At 33.2% G+C, this 24,300-nt stretch overlaps 2 protein-coding genes and 1 pseudogene across 2 annotated transcripts; 2 read left to right on the top strand and 1 right to left on the bottom strand.

Annotated features, from left to right (window-relative positions):
* The first annotated feature begins 58 nt into the window (after positions 1-58).
* On the top strand, positions 59-21,645 carry LOC120116626 (RNA-binding protein Y14-like). The gene is made up of 6 exons (XM_039137051.1): positions 59-397; positions 6,103-6,397; positions 7,449-7,585; positions 12,983-13,134; positions 13,606-13,740; positions 21,528-21,645. The coding sequence occupies exons 1-5, from the start codon at positions 59-61 to the stop codon at positions 13,649-13,651; spliced, it is 969 nt and encodes a 322-aa protein (XP_038992982.1). The 3' UTR covers positions 13,652-13,740; positions 21,528-21,645.
* LOC120116629 lies at positions 613-769 on the bottom strand (annotated as a pseudogene).
* Positions 14,305-17,869, top strand: LOC120116625 (probable disease resistance protein At4g27220). The gene is made up of 6 exons (XM_039137048.1): positions 14,305-15,569; positions 15,670-15,830; positions 15,884-16,290; positions 16,376-16,870; positions 17,124-17,564; positions 17,654-17,869. Exons 1-6 carry the CDS (start codon positions 14,305-14,307, stop codon positions 17,867-17,869), a joined length of 2,985 nt encoding a protein of 994 aa, XP_038992979.1.
* Positions 21,646-24,300: the final 2,655 nt, after the last annotated feature.

Genomic DNA, 24,300 nt, shown 5'->3' with positions numbered 1-24,300 from the left:
GGTTAAACCGAAAATATTGGATGAGTTCCTTGGCATGGACATGCATGATTAGATAACAATGAATCTTGGGAAAGTGAAAGAGTTCTCTCTCAATCGGAGAATTAGGATATTATGTCTGGAGCCATTGTTTGGGATATTTGGTTACACCGCGATTACGTTTGATGCACCCGAGGTGAACTCTCGACCCATTTTGGTTAAAAGTAGACAATTTGTTGAGCTGGCGTTTAGGGCTTTAGTGATGGAACAGATTCACCGGGGTTCCCAATTGCGTTCGAGTGCTGGATCAAGAGTGTGGCGTTGCCATCCGATAGGCTGGTTGAAAATCAATTCTGATGGGGTTGGACGTCATGAATCCGGGCTTTCGTCATGTGATGGTGCCCTGAGGAATCATGCGAGTGTATGGCAAATGGGGTTTGCGAAGTTCATTGGCATATGTACTGTCAATGAAGCTGAAATGTGGGGTGCTTACTAGGGGTGTTTCGAACTAGAAAACTTTATATATAAACTCGACTCGAAAATTCGCAAGCCTAAAATTTTCAAGCTCGACTCAAACTCGAAAGATAATATTAAAACTCGACTCGAACTCAAAAAGCTCGATATAAAAAAAAATTCAAAAGTTCGATTCAAGCTCAATCAGCAAGCTACTATGAAAGGTTCTCACCCTCAAAAAATAAATTTAATATCGTATGAGCCATTAGCCTACGTATAAGATATTAAGCTAATAAACACATACTACACTTGATCTTAGCCAAAAGGCTGAGAAAGATATACTTAACACAGGAGTTAGTTCACTCGTTTTATAACTGACTCCAGTGCTCTTACTCTCTTCAGCGTCCGGTGTGGGATATAAATTCAAAAGGCTTTAGACTAACAAGGAGACTTTTTCTGCGCAATAGCGCCACCTTATCTTCCCAGCCATGGAGCATCTTTTACTTTTACTTTCTTCCTATCCTTTATGCTCTGTAAATATTTAGATTTATAAACTTCGAGTTGCATTCAAGATCAATCAATAAATCAATAAATCGTATAAGGATGGTGGAGATTGAGACTTTTATATAAAAAGTTAGTATGGGTTTTCGATGAAAATCAAAGCAAAGAGCAATCAACTTTGTTTCTGATTTTAAACAAGTAATCTCTTGAAAATGCTATAGCATGACATGATTGATGGGTTAGAAGCTCAAGTTAGTGAGTGCACCAAACGAATAAATCCAAACATAAACATCGCAGTTCATAGCAATAACTGCAGGAAAAAGAGGAAGCCCTGCCAACTACTCACCTTTAGTTTTTTTCATGAACCGTTAGTGCATTGGAATTTGACTGTATAGTAATGATATCTTCTTCTTTCTTTGTCATTTCCTTTTTGTTCAAAGGTCTCTTGCGCACCTGCATTAGCAGTTATAATTTAGCTATTTAACAAAGACAGAACAAAATCAAGGAAGAAAGTACATTTCCTTTTCCCATTCTTTCTTGGCATTAGTTTCAGGTTAAGATTTTCATTATCCACATCATATCTTGTAGGGGTCGGTAGAATGGTTCGAAATTCCTCTGATCATGAAGTTAATGTTACATTACATCAATGGAGATGTTACAATAGCTTTTGCAGTGCAGTCTTTGTTCTAAAGATCAAGTGGATCTAAACAGATCTATTGGTGAGCAGTAAATCAAGTATGCAATGTTTTCTCAAGATGGAGGAAATGCACCAATCCCTTATGGTTTTCCTAATCCTAGTTGCATGAAACATTTTCGTTCAAATTATTGTTGTTTAGTCATCTACAAGTGCATCTTGTTGCTAGAATGAAAAAGTTATTGCCTAAGCTTATTGCAAGCAACTGGTCTGTATTCATTCAAAGGCATAATATTTCTGATAACATCCTCTTGTTAGTAATAATTTCGTGCATATTATATAGACATAATATTTTGATAATTAAATTTATTATTATAATCATTTGTATTTTTATTATATAATATTCTCCTTAAATAATATTATTAATTATTCTAAAGTCGAATTGATTATTATTATGGGCATAATAATATATTGGGCTTAATATTAAGTTTGATTGATATTCAAAAGATAAATATGTGTATAAGATACAAATCAAATTCATATATAATGAGAATCATATATTGAGATATGATCAATTAAAATAAAATGTTTCCTTCTTATTGTAATAGAGATATCTCTAGGTCTCTTGACAATTAAGACTAAAAAATGCATGACCTTTTCAAATGAACAAATGAATTGTTTAATCAAAGTAATTGTTTTTGAGAAATTAAAGATGTAACAATCAAATAAAATTGATGTTTTGATCGCCTTTTGTTTTGATAATGAACCTATTTATTGATTTGACCAAGTGTGATTTATTAGTTTATTTACATATAAACCCTTGTTAATTTCATTAATTTCATTTTGCATAATTTATATGTTACCTTCATGTGCATAACTTAACCCCTATCGCATAATCGGATTAAAGATTTAGGGTTTAGTGTTTAGGTTTTAAGGTTTAGGGTTTAGAGTTTGAGATTTAGGGTGTAGTGTATAGTTTATAGTTTAGGGTGTAATCTAACATGTGATTAATTAAATGATCTTTTATTTTTCTTTTAATACCCTATCACATAATCAGGTTAAGGATTTAGGATTTAGGGCTTAGGGTTTAAGGTTTAGGGTGTAATCTAACATGTGCTTAATTAAATGGGCTTTTATTTTTCTTTTAATAATATACAATGTAACAATTGGACTTGGGTTGCCTAATTAAAAAAAATTAAAATTTGAGGTAGTTGTATTATAGAATTTTTAATATAATTTTAAAATTTTATAATTATCAATAATATATTTTAAAAAAAAATTATAATGTAATTTTAAAAAATCTAAAATTATAATATAATATTTTTTTGAGTTGCTCACGAGCTTTTTGAGTGGAATATCGAGTAGCTCATTTCGGCTCGTTAAGAACTCGAGTCGATTCCATTCGATCCGAGTATTTATCGAGACTTGATCGAGTCGATCTCGAGTAACTCGCGATCTGTCGCGACTCATTTACAGCCCGAGTGCTTACATCGGTTTGTTTGTCCACGAAAGCTGGGGAGCATTCAAGTATTCGTTGAAGTTGACAACTTGGAGGTCACGACTATGTTATAGCAAGCTAAAAAATGGTAGTAATAGAATTACAATCCTGAACCATGTTGCATAATTGTTGTACAAGAATTGGGTGGTACGGTTCCAACGTGTCCTTCGAATTGGTAATCGAACGGTTATCGTATGACGAAATTAGTAGATAAAAGTTTATACTCATGTCTCAAGTTTCCGGTTCTTCATGTGGAGATAATTGCACTGTTACAAGAAGATTTGTCGGGCTCTATGAACGCTTGACGTTAATGTTTTAGCCTTTCTTTACAATATATATATATATATATATAGTGGTATAAGGGTAAAATTGCCATCACATTTATGTTCATAATTTGGGTTTTAATTTGAGTTAAATTCTTGGTCTACTATAAAAACCTCAATCACCTTGGACTCCGGGGACAAAAGAAAATTTACATCTTGTGATAGTAAATAAAGCGAAGAATCGCACGTAAAGAAGTGATGACTAGTGGGAAGTTCTTCTGTGAGACGGTTAAAAAATTGTGTGACTGATTAAATGGGTGGCCGGTTAAAAGCGTTACCGTAAATGTTATATACTTTCACCGGAAATATTATTTGTGTTCGTAATAATAATGGTAATAACCGAAAATATCATTGTTGTATGTAAAATGCGCAAAATTTTTTTGACTTTAACATAAACGGTTAATTACTGGAAATATTATCAACCATAATAACATAACAGGTAACGCTTGTTTAATGTAATAGGTAGCGTCTTTTTAAAGCTGACGAGGCCTTAGAAATTCAACGATGACAAAATAGGTTAATTACTTAATTTGTTATCAATATTATCAACATATTAGGTAGCGCCTAAAATGTTACTAAAGTTTAAGTTGATAGAGCCTTAGAAATATAACGATAACAAAATAGGATAATTACTAGAAACATTATTAACCATAATAACATAACAAGTAGCGCTTATTTAATGTATTAGGTAGCGCTTATTTAAAGCTGATAGGGCTTTAGAAATCCGACAATAACAAAATAGGTTAATTATTTAAATTGTTTTTAATATTATCAACATATTACCGTATACATTGTTAACTTACCTATTACTTTAAAGTAATAGGTTTCGAAATTATAAGTATTGATACTTATATGACAGTATCGATACTTGTACATTTACACCTATTTTCATATTTCTGGTAGAAACGTTTACCGAATACATTATTAATTTGTCTATTACTTTTAATTAATTGGTTTCGAAATTATAAGTATCGATACTTTATACATGAGTATCGATATTTGGACATTGTCTATTTTCATTATACCGGTAGAAACGTTTACCGTGTATATTGTTAATATACATATTACTTTAAAGTAATAGTTTTAAAATTATAAGTACCGATACTTTGTATATGAGTATCGGTACTTGGACATTTACATCTATTTTCATTAAACCGATAGAAATGTTTATTGTGTTCATTGTTAATTTATCTATTACTTTAAAGTAATAGGTTTCGAAATTATAAGTATCGATATTTTATATATGTGTATCGATACATTTTAGTGCAAATTGTTTGAGAATCATATTGGAATAAAAGTATCCATACCTATATAAAAGTATTGATACTTGGTATTTACCTTATTATCAATATACATATAGACTTTTACCGTTTACATTGTTAATTGACCTATTTAATGTAATAGGTTCGAAATTCCAAGTATCGTACTTTTATATAGGTATGTATACTTTTATTCCAATATGCTTCTTAAACAATTTGCACGTAAAATGTATCGATACACATATATAAAGTATCGATACGTAAAATGTATCGAGACGTTTTTCTTTTTTCATTTCTTTTAAATTCCTAAAATATCGATACTATGGTACATATACTTATAAATGTATCGATACTTTCAACAATTCCGGTAACACTTTACCGATTTTGTCAAATTGAAACTGATTTTGTCAAATTTCAACATGTTATATTTTCATGTATATACATGTTATACATGTGTCGAAAGTATTAATACTTTATAGGTGCTATTATTGTAATTTTTTAATTCATAAAGTATTGATACTTTGGTATATATACTTATAAAAGTATCGATACAAATTTCAACTATTCTGATAACTCTTTACCGGTTTAGTCAAATTGAAACTGGTTTTGTCAAATTTAAACATGGTATATTGTCATGTATCGATTACATGTTTATAAGGTATTGATACTTTATATCCTCTATTATTGCAATTCTTTTAAATTCCTAAAGTACTGATATTTTGATACATATACTTATAAACGTATAGATACAAATTTCAACAAATCCGATAGTTATTTACCGGTTTAGTCAAATTGAAACCGATTTTGTCAAATTACAACATGTTATATTGTCATGTATCGATACATGCATGTGTGTAAGGTATCGATACTTTGTGGTCATTATTATTGTAATTCTTTTAAATTCTTACAGTACTAATACTTTGGTACATATACTTATAAACGTATCAATACAAATTTCAATAATTTTGGTAGCTCTTTATCGGTTTTGTCAAATTAAAATCAATTTTGTCAAATTTCAATTGATTTTGTCAATTTCCAATCGGTTTTGTCAAATTCGTTACATGTTTTGTCAAATTAAAACTAGATTTGTCAAATTTCAACCTGTTATATTGTCAAGTATCGATACATGTGTGTAAGGTATTAATACTTTATTGACGTTTTTATTGCAATTCTTTTAAATTACTAAAGTACCGATACTTTTATACATATATTTATAAAGGTATCGACACATGTCTACTTTTAACTGATTTTCTTCACTTTCTTATATACTACTATATATATCGATACTACTATGCACAATATTAATACATGCAAATTAACAAAGATTGCCGGTTATTAAATTTTTTAATATTTCTTCATGTTTTCCACCTACAACATTATTATTATTTAACATTTTCGATAGCGTTTAATTGACTTTGTTAAGTATCTTATTAAATTTCTGGTTACACAGTTTCTTAGCGGTATATTAATCTCCCTTTCCTTATACATTCCCTGACTAGTGCAGATATGAAGGACGTAGATTTCGAGCCGGAGGACGACGACCTCATGGACGAGGACTCCAACAGCAACGCCGCCTCTCACCAAGCCTCTATGCCTAAGCTAAAGTCAGTCATCACTGGCGGCGCTTCTCTAAACCCTAAGAAGACTAAAGGTCATGGCTTCCATCTTGACGACGCCGACCGTCACTCCTATCTTGCCTTCCGCGAGTTCGACTCTCTCGGCTCTGATGATGGTCTCGGTCCCAGAGATGTTAGTCCCTTCTCTAAACCCTAATTCTTTCTCTATTTATGTTGTTTCATTTATTCATTTTTTTCTTCAGAATATTATGGCCTATAAGGTAAGATAATTTTCGAAACTGGTCTAAAATTTTGTTCACTGATTTTAGAATAATTTTGGTTTAAATTAGTTGAGAGTTCTGATAGTGCGGCTTAATGTTAAAGCTTGAGTAGGATTCTGATTTCGTTTCTTTGTGTGATGGTTGTGATTTGTGAGTATCTATAAGAAGTTAGTGTTATTTTTTCTTAAGTTCTTTACTTGTTAATAGTTGCAAGTAAAACTTATTGATAGCTAAATGGTTTAAAAGGCTAATCTTAGTGAGAAGAAGCATTTCAATATAAAATACTGTGGCTTGCTATTGGGAGCTTAAACAGTTCAAGTTTTTGTTTTTTGATGAAGAGCATATAATATTCACAATTATTTCTCAAATTCATGGATTTGTTGGACGCTTGATTAAATTCTTTGGCCATTAGTGAGACTAGAACACAAATAATGGCAGATGCTTCATGAGTTTTCTGGCTCACATTACATGAGCATCCGAAAAACTGTAAGGTGTAATATCATTTTGTGTAAATGGGTTTAGGGTGATTGTTGAGAATTTGGCTTTAGGGTCATTTTTTGAGAACTTTATTCTTTTGTCGGAAGAATGGAATAGGGATTGATCATGTATTCTTGAATTTGGAATTTCGTTGGAACATCATGTGGGGGTTGTATAAGAACCCGCTATCAAGGACAATAAACCCAAACAAAGAAACATAACAAGATTCTTCACTGTTGATGTTTAAAGGCATATGTTCTTCCTTGAGGACAGCAACATTACCTGCTTTTCCATGTTTCAAGCACCAAATTGAGTGCGCTAGACATTTCATGTCGTATTCTTAGAAATCTTCGGCTTGTCCAACTACTTTAAAGAATTGCAACCTTTTTGTGGATGGCCCTTGATTTGTTCACGAATGAAATAAGTTTTTCCTTCATTGTAAACTATTTTCTCCGTAGTAATATTTTATTTATCATTGATAAACTTGCAGCTGTTGAAGGATGGATAATCTTGGTCATTGGTGTACACGAGGAAGCACAAGAGGATGATTTGCACAACGCATTTGGTGAATTTGGTGAGGTCAAGAACTTGCATTTAAATCTTGATCGTCGCGCTGGATTTGTCAAGGTGAGCAATGTAGTAAATTGGTGTAGCTCTCGTAGTGAGTAGTGGTTTGGGCAATCATGTGTTTGTTTGTACATGCATATATGTGTGTATGTGATTCTGTGTTTGAAATGTTTAGTCTATATATCTGCATGTTTAACATTTTTGTTTTTATGTTTTTTATATGCATTAGGGTATATAGATTATGTTTTATCATAAGATATTGAGCAATTTTGTAACACCCATAGCCTGTAAACATCTAAGAATACGAGCTATAGATGTCACATCAAACTGACTAACGATCAATATTCACAATTGCTTAAAAATTTATTTCCTTTAAAACATTCCTAATTTCAACTTTAAAAACTATTTTTATTCTGCTTAAAATTTTGTACCATTTCAAACATAATATTTTAATTACTATATATTCAAGCATACCAAAATACTGATAAACTAAACTTGTCAAATTAAACAGTCCTAAATTTACTATTACAGACCATTTAGTCATAATTGATAAAAAATGTTAATAACATAAATATATATGCTACTACTAGTCAAAAGAAACATCAGTGATGTCTTACTGATACTGATATTACAGATGATCTGCACACGATGTTTGGGAGGCTCCTTAGAAAATGTTTGTGTCTTAATCAGAACCTACGCATGAAAATCATCACGTGCTAAGTATAACTTAGTGAGGTAGTAATACTAAAGGTGAGAACAAATAAATAAAGTATCAAAATATATAAAATCGTTTAAAATAAAACAGACAAAACTTTTAGAACGTTCAAATGAGATATCTCATGATGTTTTTTTAACAAGAAACCTGAAAATAATTATCTGATAATTTTCATAAGATCATAATAAATCAGATCAGACAGAATAATTAGTCAACATTCCTTTATAGTCCGACACTTTTCAGAACTTTCATATTTCATTTTTATAGCCTAGAGTATATTTAAGAGAATATAAGGTACACGAATCAGACGAGTGTGTGCAATACAGATCTCAGTGCCAACATCAGAATCGGAACAGATAAGCACACACAATGCTATCACATTGAAAATAACAAAATGTACACAAAGTGCATTCAGATCGGAATATATATTAGTGTATACTTCAGTACATCACAATATATCAGAATCAGAACGGATAATCACTCCACCTCATGGCATGCCAATTGTACCTTTGACTCTTAATATAACATACATTGGGCTTTCAGTTCATTTCGAAATCATTTAGTAAAAATCATATCAGAATCAAAAATATATTTAATTCACATTCGTAAAACATGACATAGGCGGTTCATACCCAAAATATTCATTAAATTTATTAAAATATTAGGGATATATATTTCCAAATTCAAAACATAATTCATGTCTTTGAAAATAAACAAGGTGAGGTTAACATATCATCGTCCTCAATCATAATAATTAAATAAATAAATTGCTCTCATAGTTGCCTCACTATAGAACTTGTATATAATAGTCCTAGTCACGAGCTTTGTCATTTCCTTTCGGATCATTCGAATTGCTAAATTTATCGTAGTCTTACAATACCAAATTATAACACAAAATGCTTGAACTAAATATTAGTATCGTACTAACATAAGCTGATTTTAATATTCGAAAATCTATAAAAATAAAAATCGAGATTAAATCGATATCAACTAAATCACATTTCCATTATAAGTTCCAACTTCTCAAAAAACTCATCCAAATTCATGAATATTCTTTACTTCACTTTATTCAGTTTACGATAATATATACATAATCGCATCGATCCATCTTTCTTTTTAACAAAAAGTACTGGTGCACCCCACGGAGATACAATCAGTCTAATAAAACCTTGATCAAGTAGCTCCTGTAATTGCGCCTTTAATCCTCTGAGTTCTGTTTGATCCATCCTGTACTGAGACATTGAAATAAGTGCAGTACCTGGGAAAATATCAATTTTAAACTTCACTTTTCGATCAGGAGGTAATCCGGGTAATTCATCAGGAAATACATCTAGAAATTCTCAAACTGTCGGAATATCCTCCAATCGAATTTCAGATGTCCGGGTATCAATCACATTTGCTAAGAAAGTTGTACAACCTTTTTCCACCATTTTCGTTGTCGTCACTGCTGATATCATATTGGGCAAAGATCTCATTTCTTCTCCTATTAATATTATCTCGATGCCCTCTACATCCTTTATAAATAGTTGCTTAATACGATAATCTACCCAACCATAAGGCTGAGATAACCAATCCATGCTCAATATAATCTCAAACTCGTCAAACGCTAACTTCAAAAGATTCACCGGGAATACAACTCCTTGAATCTTGATCGGACAATTTCTATTAATCTGTGTAACACTAGCACTATGACCCAGTGGATTAATAGCTATCATATCACTATTGATGGGTTCTAACGGAATATTTTTATTTTTAACTAATTCCAAACTAAAATAAGAATGCGTAGAACTCAGATCAATCAAAACAAATACAGGTTCATCATAAAGATAGAAAGTACCTGTTATGATCTCTGGGTCATCACGATCCTCATTAGTCTTGATATTATAAATTCTCACTGGAGCACGCACATTGGATTGGGAGGTTGTCTCTGAATATCCCCTCTCTCTACCTCTGCCTCTACCGCCTCTCTGAGACATCGCTACAAACCTCTTGGTCTGTACTGATCTCTCCTCTTCTAAATGGTAGTCTCTGACAAAATAATCGGTATCTCTGCAACGAAAATAGGCTCATGTCTTCATTCTACAAACTCCAGGGTAATTTTTACCACAATGCTGACATGCTAACATTTGATCCTGTGATTGAGCTAATCTGATGGCTACTGAAGTTGTCATCTGAGTCTGTCAGGCTTTTTTTTTGCTTATGATCTTTTATGACCAGAAGCACCACTTTCAGATTTATTTTGATACCGATAGCAGCTCTTTTAGACTAAAACGAGGATGATGCTCATGATCTTTAGATTGTCATTTCTTCTTTATCATATAACTTTCATTTTGCGTCATTTCCAAATCTTTTGCTTTATTCACCACTTCCTGAAAAGTGGTTAAGTTCGTAGCCAATAGAAGTTCCCTGAGTCTGGGACGGAGACCTCGAATAAATTTCTGACATGTCTCTTTTAGTGGGAACCATCACCGAGGCATGTCGAGCAAGTTTATTAAACTCACATTCATACTCGTACACAGATTTAACACCCTGAATCATATTAAAGAAATCATACTTCATCTGAGTAATAAGCTGCTCTCCGATATACTTTTGAAATACTTCTAAAAAAACTACTATGTGATCTGATCTGATCTGAAGGAACACGTGTCGTCATGTTCGTCCACCATTTTTGAGCCTGGCCTCGTAACAGTGAAACTACTCCATCCAATCTTTCATCCTTGGAACAATGAAGAACGTCCAACATTATTTTTACATTATTCAACCACATATCTGCCACTACTGGGCCTTTGTTTTATTCGCCTTTAAATTCTGCAGATCATAAACTTTTTAATTCTTTTGGAACTGATATTCTCAGAACTAGATGAAGAGATGGAGGTGAAAGAAAAAGTGGTGCTGCTACCGGCTGATATCGAGCCAGGATATCCTCCAGAGCTTGTAAAAACGTTCCTTGATCTAGATCGGGTACTCCTTGATGTACATGCTCTCCCTGTCAATGAGGTACGTACTCTACCTCATTAATACTCCTAGTACTGGTTCCCTCAGGAACCTCTTGTTCAGTGGCCCATTTTATGCCTTCTGAACCTGACATCTAAACAAAATCATAAATTTACGTTAGTAAAGAGCAACATCATAAATAAAATCATCAGATCATACCATATCAGTAATTTCGACGTCCTAGTGACATATACATATTTCTTATATAACATAGGTTCTGTTTACGCCGAGAATCGACTAAACCTACAGCTCTGATACCAATAAATGTAACATCCATTGTCCGTAAACATCTAAGAATACGAATCATAGATGTCACATCAAACTAACTAACTATCAATATTCACAATTGCTTAAAAATTTATTTCCTTTAAAGCATTCCTAATTTCAATTTTTAAAACTATTTTTTTCTACTTAAATTTCTATACCATTTAAAAACATAATATTTTAACTACTATATTCAGGCATACCAAAATATTGATAAACTAAACTAGTCAAATTAAACAGTACTAAATTTATTATTATAGACCATTTAGTCATAACTGATAAAACAGGTTAATAACATAAATATACATGCCACTACTAGTTAAAAGAAACATCAGTGATGTCTTACTGATACTGATATTATAAATGATCTTCACACGATGCTTGGGAAGCTCCTCACAAAACGTTTGTGTCTCAATCAGAACTTACACATGAAAATCATTACGCGCTAAGTATAACTTAGTGAGACAGTAATACTAAAGGTGAGAAAAAATAAATAAAGTGTCAAAATATATAAAATCAGTTAAAATAAAACAGACAAAACTTTCATAACATTCAAACCAGATATCTCATGATGTTTCTTTAACAGGAAACCAGAAAAGAATTATCTGATAATTTTCATAAAATCATAATAAATCATATCAGACAGAATAATCAGTCAACATTCCTTTATAGTTAGACACTTTTCAGAACTTTCATATTTCATTTTTATAGCCTAGATTATATTTAAGAGAATATAAGGTACGTGAGTCAGACGAGTGTACGCAATACAGATCTCAGTTCCATTATCAGAATCGGAACAGATAAGCACACACAGTGTTATCACATTGGAAATAACAACATGCACACAAAGTGCATTCATATCGGAATATATATACTAGTGTACACTCTGGTACACCACAGAATATCAGAATCAGAACAAATAATCACTCCACCTCATGGCATGCCACTTGTACCTTTGACTCTCAATATAACATACAATGGGCTTTCAATTCATTTTGAAATCATTTAATAAAAATCATATCAGAATTAGAAATATATTTAATTCACATTCATAAAATATGACATGGGCAGTTCATACCTAAAATCATTCATTAAACTTATTAAAATATTACGGATATATATTTCCAAAATCAAAACATAATTCATATCTTTAAAAATAAACAAGGTGAGATTGACTTATCACAAGTCGTCCTCAATCATAATAATTAAATAAATAAATTGCACTCACATTTGTCTTAATACAGAACTTGTATGTAATAGTCCTAGTCACTACAGAATGTGGGGTATTACAAGTTTAGTGTTTCTAACCGCTTTAAGTTGTTACTTGATACTGGTTTGACACATTACAATAATTTTATTGGATAGCATTGATTGAAGATAAGAAACTAAATGGAAATTCTTTGACTAATTTTTGCCTTCTTTGCAGTACTTTCCTAGTATTGCATAATTTTGTTTAGGTAAAACTAATGTGTGTTTCCGCTTAGGGATATGCACTCATTGAATACGAAAAGTTTGAAGAAGCAAAGAATGCCATATCTGCAATGGATGGAGCAGAACTTCTTACACAGATTATCAATGTTGATTGGACCTTCAGTAATGGACCCAGTATTGGATCCTCCAAGAGAAAAACTATGAGGTTTGTCTCTATCAATATGCTTTTTGACTGTTACATGATCTGTTATATATATATCATTTAGAATCAGTGAATGAACCCAACTGAACTTGAGTTAAATTTATAACATTTTAAGCCTTGAACCAAAGCAATCCAAATTTGAATGACTTGAGTGTAAGAACAACCCAGCCTAATTGAATGGACATGTCACGTGCCAGGCAACCTAGCCCGATTCTTGAAACTTGGCCTAAGCATTTTCTTTTCCTTTAGAACTAATTTGATTTGACTTTGTGCGAAAAGCATGCTTAATGACAACTTTTTCTTTGACCTGCATGCTTACATTCCGCTATACTTAACTGATCCAACTCAAACCACAATGAGATGTTATTGCTGATTTGGTGCTAATGCAATGGTCCTGCTGTTTGACAATATATACTTTTAGCTGTTGGATATGACCTGTGGTGCATTAATCTAACAATGCTCTTTATCTTGCAGAGCCGGCTGGACAAATCACTCTCGGAGTCCTAGGAGAAGATACTAGTTCTCTATTATGAGGGTCAATTTGTAAAGAGAGTTTGAGATTCGGTGCTTGAAATTTACTGAACTATGTACTTTTATTTGTCTACTATGGTGTATACGGTGTCCAACCCTCTTTTTGTCTTGTATTTGTGATAATAACCCTTTCACTTTCTGTTGGCATTGCTTCCTGGCTCATATGCCCTATTAAGTCACACTGAGGATACTAGAAGCAAACAATAAATGTGAAATATTCGTCAGTTCGGGTATCAAGTAAGACTGTTAAAGAGCAAGAAAAGAAAAATTCACATTTTCGAAAAACTAACAGCAATTAATGGAATGAACAATGAAAAAGCAAGGGATTTCCTACCCAAAAAACAAAGATGATGGGGCTGTAAGAAAAGAACAATGGCAGCTTGAAATTTACTGCATTTCCTTCCTATATATTCATTGCCTAATTAGTAGCTTGAGATTTACTGCCTTTTTCTTGCTTTTCCCCACAAAACAATTATTTTTAGTCACTGAAAAATAAGTGGAATGGAGCTTGTTCCTCCTGTTAGTGTAGCTTGGAACGTTGTTCTTGCTATCTTCAAACCGCTCAAACGTGAACTTGGTTTCATCTTTTCCTACAAGAGAGGCTGAGAGCCGTGACCATAAATTTAACATACTGAAGACTGCATGGGAAATGGTGCACGTACCGTTGACGATGCCAACGGAAAAGGAGAAGCAATCATTCAGTGTGTGATGGAGTGGCAGAAAGAAGCCGAACCCAAGGTTAAGGAGTCTGACAAAAACGCAGTTGAGGACCCCAAGTGCTTCTTTGGCTGGTGTCCTAATTTGAAGTACCGTTACGACCTCAGCAAGAAAGCGGAGGAGGATGCACATGTCCTTGATAAGCTTCTGGATCTTCATACGGAATTCAAAGAAAAAGTTTCTCAACCTTATGACCCGAAGGTGAGATGGGCGACACCATCGGAGAGTTACGTGGCCTTCGACTCGAGAGAGTCCATTCTGAGCCTGATTTTGGAGGCATCAAAAGATGATACTGTGAAGGTCATTGGCGTGCATGGTGAAGCTGGAGTAGGGAAAACCACACTCATCAATCGAGTATCCAATATGGCTAAGGCGGACGAGGTGTTTGATTGGGTGGCTCTTGCAAATGTAACAAAGACGCCAGATGTTAAGAACATTCAAAGAGAGCTTGCAGAGTGTATCGGTGACAGTTCTCTAGGGGACTCGCCAGATGCAAGAGCAAGCAAGCTGCGCACTATATTGGGGAAGAAGAAAAAGGTTTTGGTGATTTTAGATAACATGTGGGTGAGTTTGAAATTGGAAGAAGTCGGAATTCCATTCGGAGATCATCAGCATAGAGGGTGCAAGGCACTGGAATCATCAAGAGATCCCAATGTCTTATTTGAAATGAATGCAGATAAATCCTTCCCGGTTCATGTTTTAAAAGAAGACGAAGCCTGGAATCTGTTTAAGAAAATTGTTGGTGATCGTGTTAACGATGCCGATGTGCAGTCTAAAGCTCTTGATGCCTGTAGAAGATGTGGGGGGTTGCCGCTTACCATCGTGACAACTGCAAATTACTTGAAGAAGGCGCCTCCCTCTGAATGGGAAACTGCTTCAAAACTGCAAATAAGTCTTTCCACAGCCATAGAGTCAAGTTTCAATCAATTGGCAACTGATGAACTTAAATCTTCTTTCCAGCTTTGTAGCCTCATGCCATACAATGCTACCATTTTCGACTTGATGAAATACAGTAGGGCTTTCGGTTTGCTTCGAGGAAACGAAACAACGAAAGAAGCACATCGGAGATTATACAGACTGGTACAGTACATCAAATCCACATGTTTATTATTTGATGGTCGTATGGCCAAGGAGTTTGCAATGCATGAAGTCATTCGCGATGTCGCTGCATCAATAGCATCCAGGAAGGGGTATGTATTTTATGAGAAACGAGATCGGAGCAAAAGATTTGTTGTATCCCGAGCTAAGAAACTTGACTGCAATCTCGCTGTTCTACAATGATTTCATTAGACTTCCGGATCGGCTAGAATGGCTGCAGCTGAAAGCTTTTCAACTTTACAACAAGAATCCTTCTTTGAGAATCACTGATCAATTTTTCTCAAAGATGGAAGAATTGCAAGTCTTAGATGTGAAAGGAGTGCAGAATTTGTCGTTGCTTCCTTCATTGCATGGTTTGTTGGACCTTAAAACATTATGTTTGGATCATGCTTGTTGCAACAAATAGAAATGGTTGAAACGATGAAGAAACCCGAAATCCTTAGCTTGTACGATTCCATCATAGAAGCGCTGCCTGAAGAAATAGGTCAATTGACTCAGCTAAAGGTATTGAACTTGGATAATTGCTCCAAACTCAGCGTGATTCCTCCAGATGTAATATCAAAGTTGTCTCGACTGGAAGAAATGCACATCGGTAACAGTTTCGCTCAATGGGAGGATGGACAAACTGCAGGGCGTCATGCTAGTCTCAGTGAGTTGAATCAGTTGCCTGATCTAACCAGTTTAAACTTGCATATCCCTGATTATAGTAACATGCCAAAGAGAACCTTCTCGGACAAGTTGCAAAGATTCAAGATATTGATCGGAAACAGGTGGGATTGGTCGGACAAGCATGAAGCCTCAAGAATGTTGAAGGTTAAGCTCAATGATAGCATTCATAGGAATGATGGGGTCAAATGCTGTTAAAGAAAGCTGAAGATCTGTATCTGATGAACTGAAGAGTGTTCGGGATTTCTTAAACAATTTCAACGAGAGTAGAACAGGCTTTCCACAACTGAAGTATCTCCATATCCAAAATGGTCCGGAAACGAGGCACATCATTAACTTGGTTGAGGAGGTTACTCTTGTTGCCTTTCCAGTCTTGGAGTCATTGTATCTTCAGAATTTAGTAAACTTGGAGAGGATACGTAATGCTCAGCTCGAAATGCAACCCTTTGCAAAGTTAAGAGAGATAACTGTGGAAAGTTGCTATAGATTGAAGCATTTGTTTTCGTTCTCCATTGCCAGAGGCCTTCAACAACTTGAAGAAATTCAAGTGGCCGATTGCAGAAACATGGTAGGGATCATTACAGAGGGAAGAGGAAGTGATGTTGGTGACGATGAAGCAACAACCACAGTTGAATTAGAGCACCTGCGGCCCTTGACACTACAACAACTACCGAAGCTGATCGGTTTCAACGCAAGCAGTACGACCGTGGCACTATTCAATGAAAAGGTACTACTTCTATTGTTTTCCATATATTTCAGACAATAGTTAAGAACAAAACCCAAGATCCTTGCTATGTGTAATGCTTAAATTTTTTAGGAAATATTTTATCCTTCTTTATAGACTATGGTATTTGTCATATACGTTGCATGTTAAAAAAACTTGCACACTCGGTGCGCACACACACACACATATATAGATACTACAGCATATATGTTCTACTCAAGGAAACTAAAGAAGGGGCTTTTGTTTCGTTTTTCAGGTCACAATTCCCAGTTTACAAAATTTTAAATTGTCGTCTATTAACGCATCACGAATGTGGCAGGAGCAGCTTTTTTCAGTGCCTACTTGCATTCAAAACTTAACCACCATCACTGTGGAGGGTTGTGATAATCTGAAATTTCTACTATCATCCTCTATGGTACCAAGTCTGGAGCAATTGATCCATCTAGAAATAAGTGACTATAAGTTAATGGCGGGAATCATTGAAGAAGCGATGACAGAGGAAAGGATGGAGAAAATCGTGTTCCCGAAGCTTAGTTCGTTGAAGATAAAAGGCCTTCCAAGGCTGACCAGATTTTGCTCAGGCAAAGCAGTGCAGTTTCCATCCTTGAACCAATTGCGGATAGAGCATTGTCCTAAGCTAGGGACATTCATCTCCAACTCCATGAAGAAAGGAATTCAGCCTCTCTTCGATGAAAAGGTGAGTTATTTGTTTGTTTTCCACAAATTCTTATCAAATGAATGACTAATTGTATGTATGACGATGTCTCGTTACAATCAATTATGCAGGTAGCATTTCCTAGCCTGGAGAAGATGGTAATCTCCCAGTTGAGAAACTTGAAAATATTGTGGAATGATCAATTACCTGAAAGTTCCTTCTGTGAACTAAAAACAATGGAAGTCGAGAACTGTTCCCAGCTACAGACAGTGTTCCCATTTAATATGGTAGAAAGATTTCGAAGGTTGCAGGCCCTGGTAATTACTGGTTGTGCTTCACTGGAATAAGTTTTCAGTTTGAAAGGCTCAATGTCGATGAAAACGAGGCTGGGGTGGCTATTCCGTTGAAGAAATGATCACTTTCAAGTATCTGACTTCCGTATATGCTTTCGGATGCGAGAGTCTGAAAAGCCTCTTTCCGGCCTCAGTCGCAAGAGGCCTTCCACAACTTGAAAGTGTTGAAATAGACACTTGTGGGGTCGAACATATTGTTGCAATGGATGAAACTCCTCAACCAGAAACCAGATTGGAGTTCCCTAAACTAACCTTTCTGCAAATTTGGAAACTTATAAAACTCAAAAGTTTCTATCCCGGAGATCATTCAACTGAAAATTTGAATGAAAGTTTGAAGGTAGATGAGATGAAAAGGATATTGAAACTCAGTTTGACCTTCGAGCATTGCTATCCCACGTTGTACATCTTCAGATCGTCGCGAGTGAACAAGAGCCCATGAAAATCGCATGAGACATTCATTTTTTAACTCTTCAGAACCTTTATCAGCCTCAGCAGCCTCCTTTTCGCATCCCTGATGGTGGTGATTTTAAAGACAAAAATGAAAATATCAAATCAATGTCTATAATACTTACCAGTGTGCACAAAGTCGGGACATTCAGTGTCAGCTCATCAAACTACAAATTCAGGTTTTAAACATTATCCCAGATTGACAACTTAAAATCTAATCATGCAAGAGAAAAAAGATGTGTGTGTGTATATATATATTATAAACAATTTGATGCGGTGAACATGACTACACATGCCTCATATCGAGAATTAAATCTCAGAAGTAGATAAGAAAAAGGGTAAACCACAAAATAGTTCAAATAACAAGAAAACAACACCCGCGATCCTTTCATCCGTAAGCTACACACTAAAAAGCTGTCCACATTAACTGATAGCACAAGTTTCTGATAGCATCTCAAGAACATGATGATTATTGAAGACAACTACTGCTCTTTATTTCATCTACATAATGCTGTAATCAATCTTGTAATTAACATTCTTGGGGTAAAACAAATAGAGTGGCGGTTGTAAGAATCATCGTCGTTCATGTAATCGGATTCGTCTCTCAAAAGGGATTCGACATCTGAAACCAGACGATTCGTACTAAAAGTTACCAAGTTTCATCTAAAAAATATTACATGAAATTATTCTAAAATTGACAAAGCCATTCACCCCCGAGAAAAACGAATTTGAGAGGGAAACACGAAACATATTGAAAACTATTCCAAAACCCAGAAATCTAACAAAAATTCAATCCCGAGAATGCAAGGAAATAAAAAAAAATCTCCAAGGAAATCTGAAAGTTAGAGGGAAAAATTAGCAAAGCACTTACCGCAATGATATCAGCTGATCTGATCCGGAGAAGAAGTTAGTCACCGGCTCGAAGAATTTGCCTATCTTTGCTTCCATTGCTCTAGTCATCAAAACTGCCTTCCCCCCCCCCCCCCCAAAAAAAAAAAAAAAAAAACCAGCTCTTGTAAGTTATAAATAAGGTTAGGTAAAAAATCGAACAAATTAAAAATTGAACTAAATTATAGTATTTGAATATTTTATTATTTAAAAATTTAAAAATTACAACTGATAATCAAAATCATATTCACACTAGTTTTAAATTCATAGAAAATTACGGGGGGATTAGTTTAAGTGGTATTGAACATAATATCGTTTGAGTAAAGTTTTAGATTCGAGATTTTGTGTATATAATGAGACTCATCCACCAAAATCAAGTGTGCGATTCGAGTTGATCCAGATTAGTTAGGGCTAAGCCTTGGAACCGGAGGTAAACTAAAAAAATTCATAGAAAAATTAATTTTTTAAGGTAAATCACAAATTTCATCACTAAACTTTAATCTCTCTCATATTTTATTCATTGAACTGTAAAAGTTTTTAATTTCCTCACTGAAATTAAAACATTGGGATTTTTTGCCGCTCTATCGTTAAATAGTTAAAGAAGTTAAAACGATATCGTTTTTAAAAAATAACTTTTTTACCAAAATGATATCATTTTGCATCTATATAAAAGTCCATTTATAACATCATTAATGAGGAAATGGTTAAGTGACTAAAAAACCTAATATAATAAGTTCAGTGAAGAAATTGAAAATATTTAAAGTACAATAAATAAAATAGGAGAGAGTAAAGTTTAGTTATCAATTTTGTAATTTACTCTTTTTTTTATAATCTCATATAATATTTAGACATGTTTTAACTCCCCATTAATTAAAATCTAGGGTAAACTACTCATTTAGTATTTAATCTATCAATTTTGTTTCGTTTTAATACTTAAACTTTCATTTATTTCAAAATCATACTTAATTTTTACTTTTTGTTTCATTTTAGTACCTTGTTGTTAAATATTTAACGACTGAGTAGTACGTGGCACTTTTTTATGGATATATTACATCATTCATCAATCAACTATCTTCTCACTCCTATTTTAGTCACTAAAGTTTAAATTTTTAAAATTTAATTATTTATCTTTTAAATTACTTCTAATTCAATTACTCTAACTATCAAATTTAATTTTTTATTTTAATTATATATTAATAAAAATTTCATGCCAGACAAATTATTAATAAAATTAATTAGAATGATAAAATAGGAGCAATTTGAAAGTTGAGTAGTTAAATTGAAAATTTTAAAATTTAGTGGCCAAAATAGTAGTGAAAAGATAGTTGAGGGATGAATGATGTAATTTACCAATATACGGTGCGTTTAAGTTTTGAACAACAGTGTACTAAAATGAAATAAAAAGTAAATATTTAGTATGATTTTGAAACAAATGAAAGTTTAGTACTAAAATAAAATGAAACTTATAATTTAGGTACTAAATGTATAGTTTACACTAAAATCTATTACTACTAATCCGCTTTAAATAGACTTTTTTAAATAAAAAAAGTTGGTGTACAATTAAATTAGATACTTGTTTAACTTCTAAATTATTATTGTAGAAGCAAGTGACTTATTATTACTTAAGGTTTTGGGTTCGAGCGTTATAAATATCAGGAGTGTGAGCATTCAATGCTGAAATGGTTAAGAATTATCTTTGAATATATACTACCTTATACTTACCCATATTAATTAAAAAAACTTCTAAATTATTATTTTATAACTTATAATATTGGGTAAACTACGCATTTAGTATCTAAACAATCAGTTTTAGTCTGTTTTAGTACATAAACTTTCAAAATTTTCAAAATCATACCTAAAGTTTAGTTTTTTATTCATTTTAGTATCTCACCGTTAAAAACTTAATGCACGTATTACCTAAACTATCAATTTTAGTATATTTTAATACCTAAACTTTCAACAACAAAAAATCAAAATTTAACGTTAAATTTTGAACAATTGTACTAAAATAAATGAAAACTATAGGCATGGTTTTAAAAAAATTGAAAGTTTAGGTACTAAAACGGACTAAAATTGATAGTTTTGACACTAAACGCGTAATTTACGTAAAATGTTTTATATATTTTTTTTAATCTTACAACTTTATAATTCATATCCACGTCAACATAATTCAGTCCCATGGTATGATACCACAATTTTATATAGGTATAAATATCATGGTGAAGTTAAATCAAAGTTTGTCTCCAACAAGACAAGCTTATTATAAGTTTCTTATTGCAATACCATGCTACTAGTGCACGTAATTTGAATAGCTTAGTTAGAAATCCAGACGAGGGTATCACGGCCAAGGAAATGGCAAATGGGGATAGTTCCTGGCTTTATCTTAATAATCTTAAAGGCCAGATGATTAGGACTCCAAGCCGATGTATCTTTGTGACAAACCATTGCGTTAGCCGTTGTCCCATCGTCGCTCACCAACGGAACTTTACACACCTCGGTTTTCTTAATTTAAAAGCCAAAGATTTGTATAGGTTTATCATATAAAAGCCATGTTTTTATTTTAGTTTTTTAGTTTATAATAATCAGAATTCAAATTTCTTAATGGGAATCATTGAAGCTCTGAATAAATAAACAAGGGTAAAGTACACAAATGGTCCCTCGTCTATAGAATATTGCTTTATTAAATCTCTTGACTATTAAAAGTTATAAAATATTCCTCAGACTATAGAATGTTCTTTGTTAAGTCCTTTGACTATTAAAAGTTACAAAATGGTCACTCGACCTATTCATTATGTTCCAAACCATCATTTTCCATTAAAAATTTGGCGGTTGTCTAAGCTGAACTTTAACATGATGACTAGGATATTATAGTAGATTGAGATTCTGGGATCAAATCCTATCATATCACAATCAGTAGGTTAATGTTCAGCTAAAAATATCGTCAGTTTTTCAATGGAAAAGGACGAATTTGGAGCAGAATGAATAGTCGGGTGACTATTTTGTAACTTTTAATAGTTGAATGGCTTAACAAAGCAACATTAGGATCATTTTGTAACTTTTAATAGTCGAGGGATATAATAAAGTAATATCTTACAGACAAGGGACCATTTGTGTACTTTACCCATAAATAAATGAGTTATAAAATGATAATGAAAAAACCAGTTATAGGCAGAATGTCATGTAGAACTTTGGGCATCGGAGAGTGAGGAAACACTGATATCCAATGAACCTCCTCTTTTGTCCGAGTTGCATGGCTTCCTCCAACTGCAAACTGTGCCACAAAATTTAACTTACTTGTTTTACATACTTATTATTAATTAAAAGATGATGTCTCTTAAAAAATTAAAAGATGATGTACATATATATACAAGGACGGACGCAGAAATTTATATTAGGAGTACGAACTTAAGAAGTTATATTAAAAGTTTAGGTTGCAGAGTTATAAAATTTTAAAGGCACAAAATTAAATAACCAATAAAAAATATAAAGAACAAGTATAAAATATAAGAGAATTTGAAAATTCTAAGGAGCAGTCCCTCGATACTTCCCTAAACATATAATAGATAAACAATATAGAAAGAAGAAAGAAAAGATGTTGAAGGACATACATTGAGTAAAACAATGAAGATGAGAAGGGAATGAATCGGCATTGAAGGTTTAGATATGTGAGGTGGAATGGAAATGTTGATATATATTACCATGAAAAAATGTCTCAAGTGATGGAAAACAATGGTTGGAATTATTGTATCAATTACATAACCATTATCGAGCCGAAAAGATTCTTTGTATCTCGATCGTATGCTGACCGACCAAGATATGCTTTGGCAATAAAATTTCCAAGCTCCTGCAAATATTCTACCAGAATTTGTAGGTTGAATCACCAAAAGACTACTTTTTATAAGGGAGGGCAGGGCAAACATACCTTGGAACATGCAGGCAAGATCTAAAAAAGGGTAAATTATGTATGACATAATGCAAATAAATACTCCTAACGTTTGACAATATATGCAATTTTGTCCCTATTGTTTTTTTTGGAACATTTGACCTCCCCACGTTTCATTTTGAGTCAAAAAACACCCTCATTGGATGAAAACAATTAATCAATTGACGGTCAACGTCTAAAGTTAACTCAGCAAGAACATGTGGATGGAGATGCTGACGTGGCATATCCACGTGTTATGCCACATTAGCATTTTTTAATTAATAAATAATTAATTTTTACTAAATTAATATTTTTTTACTAAATTAATAGCAACCAATCAGATGTTACCATATGGCACATAGATTTTTTTATTATATTAAGAAATGAGGGATTAAATTTCCACAAAATTTTGCAACTCGTGGGATTTGAACCTAGGTTTAAGGGATGAAAAACTTGACGCCTAATCACCAAGCCAAGTCACTTGGTTGTTATTGAATGGTTAATAACATTATTTAAATTATATTGTTGCCATCAAAACCACCACTAACACAAGCACTTTTTTTAATTATAGTTAGATTTAAATTGTTAGAAAAAAGGGAGTGTAGTTGGAGAACAGAGCTGATTGCCTAAGCCTCCCCGATTTTAACTGCAATTTCTCGATGTTAATATCCTCTAATTTGTTAATAATGGGATTGAACTGAAACGGGATGTCCAATTTCTCAGCTTCTTCAGTCAATCTATGAGCTATTTGATCCAACACTTCTTTCTGTTGATGAATACCCGTGTAATCCATTAACTATAAAGTGTCGTTAAAATGGTATTTTGAGCTGAACATTAACCTGCTGATTGTGATATGATAAAATCTGATTCTAGAATCTCAAATGATTATCATATCACGGTCATCATATTAACGTTCAACTTAGACACTCGCCAATTTTTAACGGAACAAGACAAATTTTTAGAATATATTGAATAATTGGGTTACCATTTTGAAACTTTTAATAGTCGAGATACTTATTAAAGTAACATTTTATAATCAGAGGATTATTTTATAACTTTTAATAGTCGATGAACTTAATAGACTAATACTTTATAATCAGGGGACCATTTGTGTACTTTACCCTATAATATAAAGGTTCAAGAGTACATGAAGTTCTAAATATTTGAA

This window comes from Hibiscus syriacus, unplaced genomic scaffold (assembly GCF_006381635.1).
Source record: "Hibiscus syriacus cultivar Baekdansim isolate YM2019G1 unplaced genomic scaffold, ASM638163v2 tig00110299_pilon, whole genome shotgun sequence".
NCBI classification, from domain to species: Eukaryota; Viridiplantae; Streptophyta; class Magnoliopsida; order Malvales; family Malvaceae; genus Hibiscus; species Hibiscus syriacus.
The sequence above is the reverse complement of the archived record's forward strand: the minus strand, read 5'-3'. Positions and strand labels throughout refer to the sequence as shown.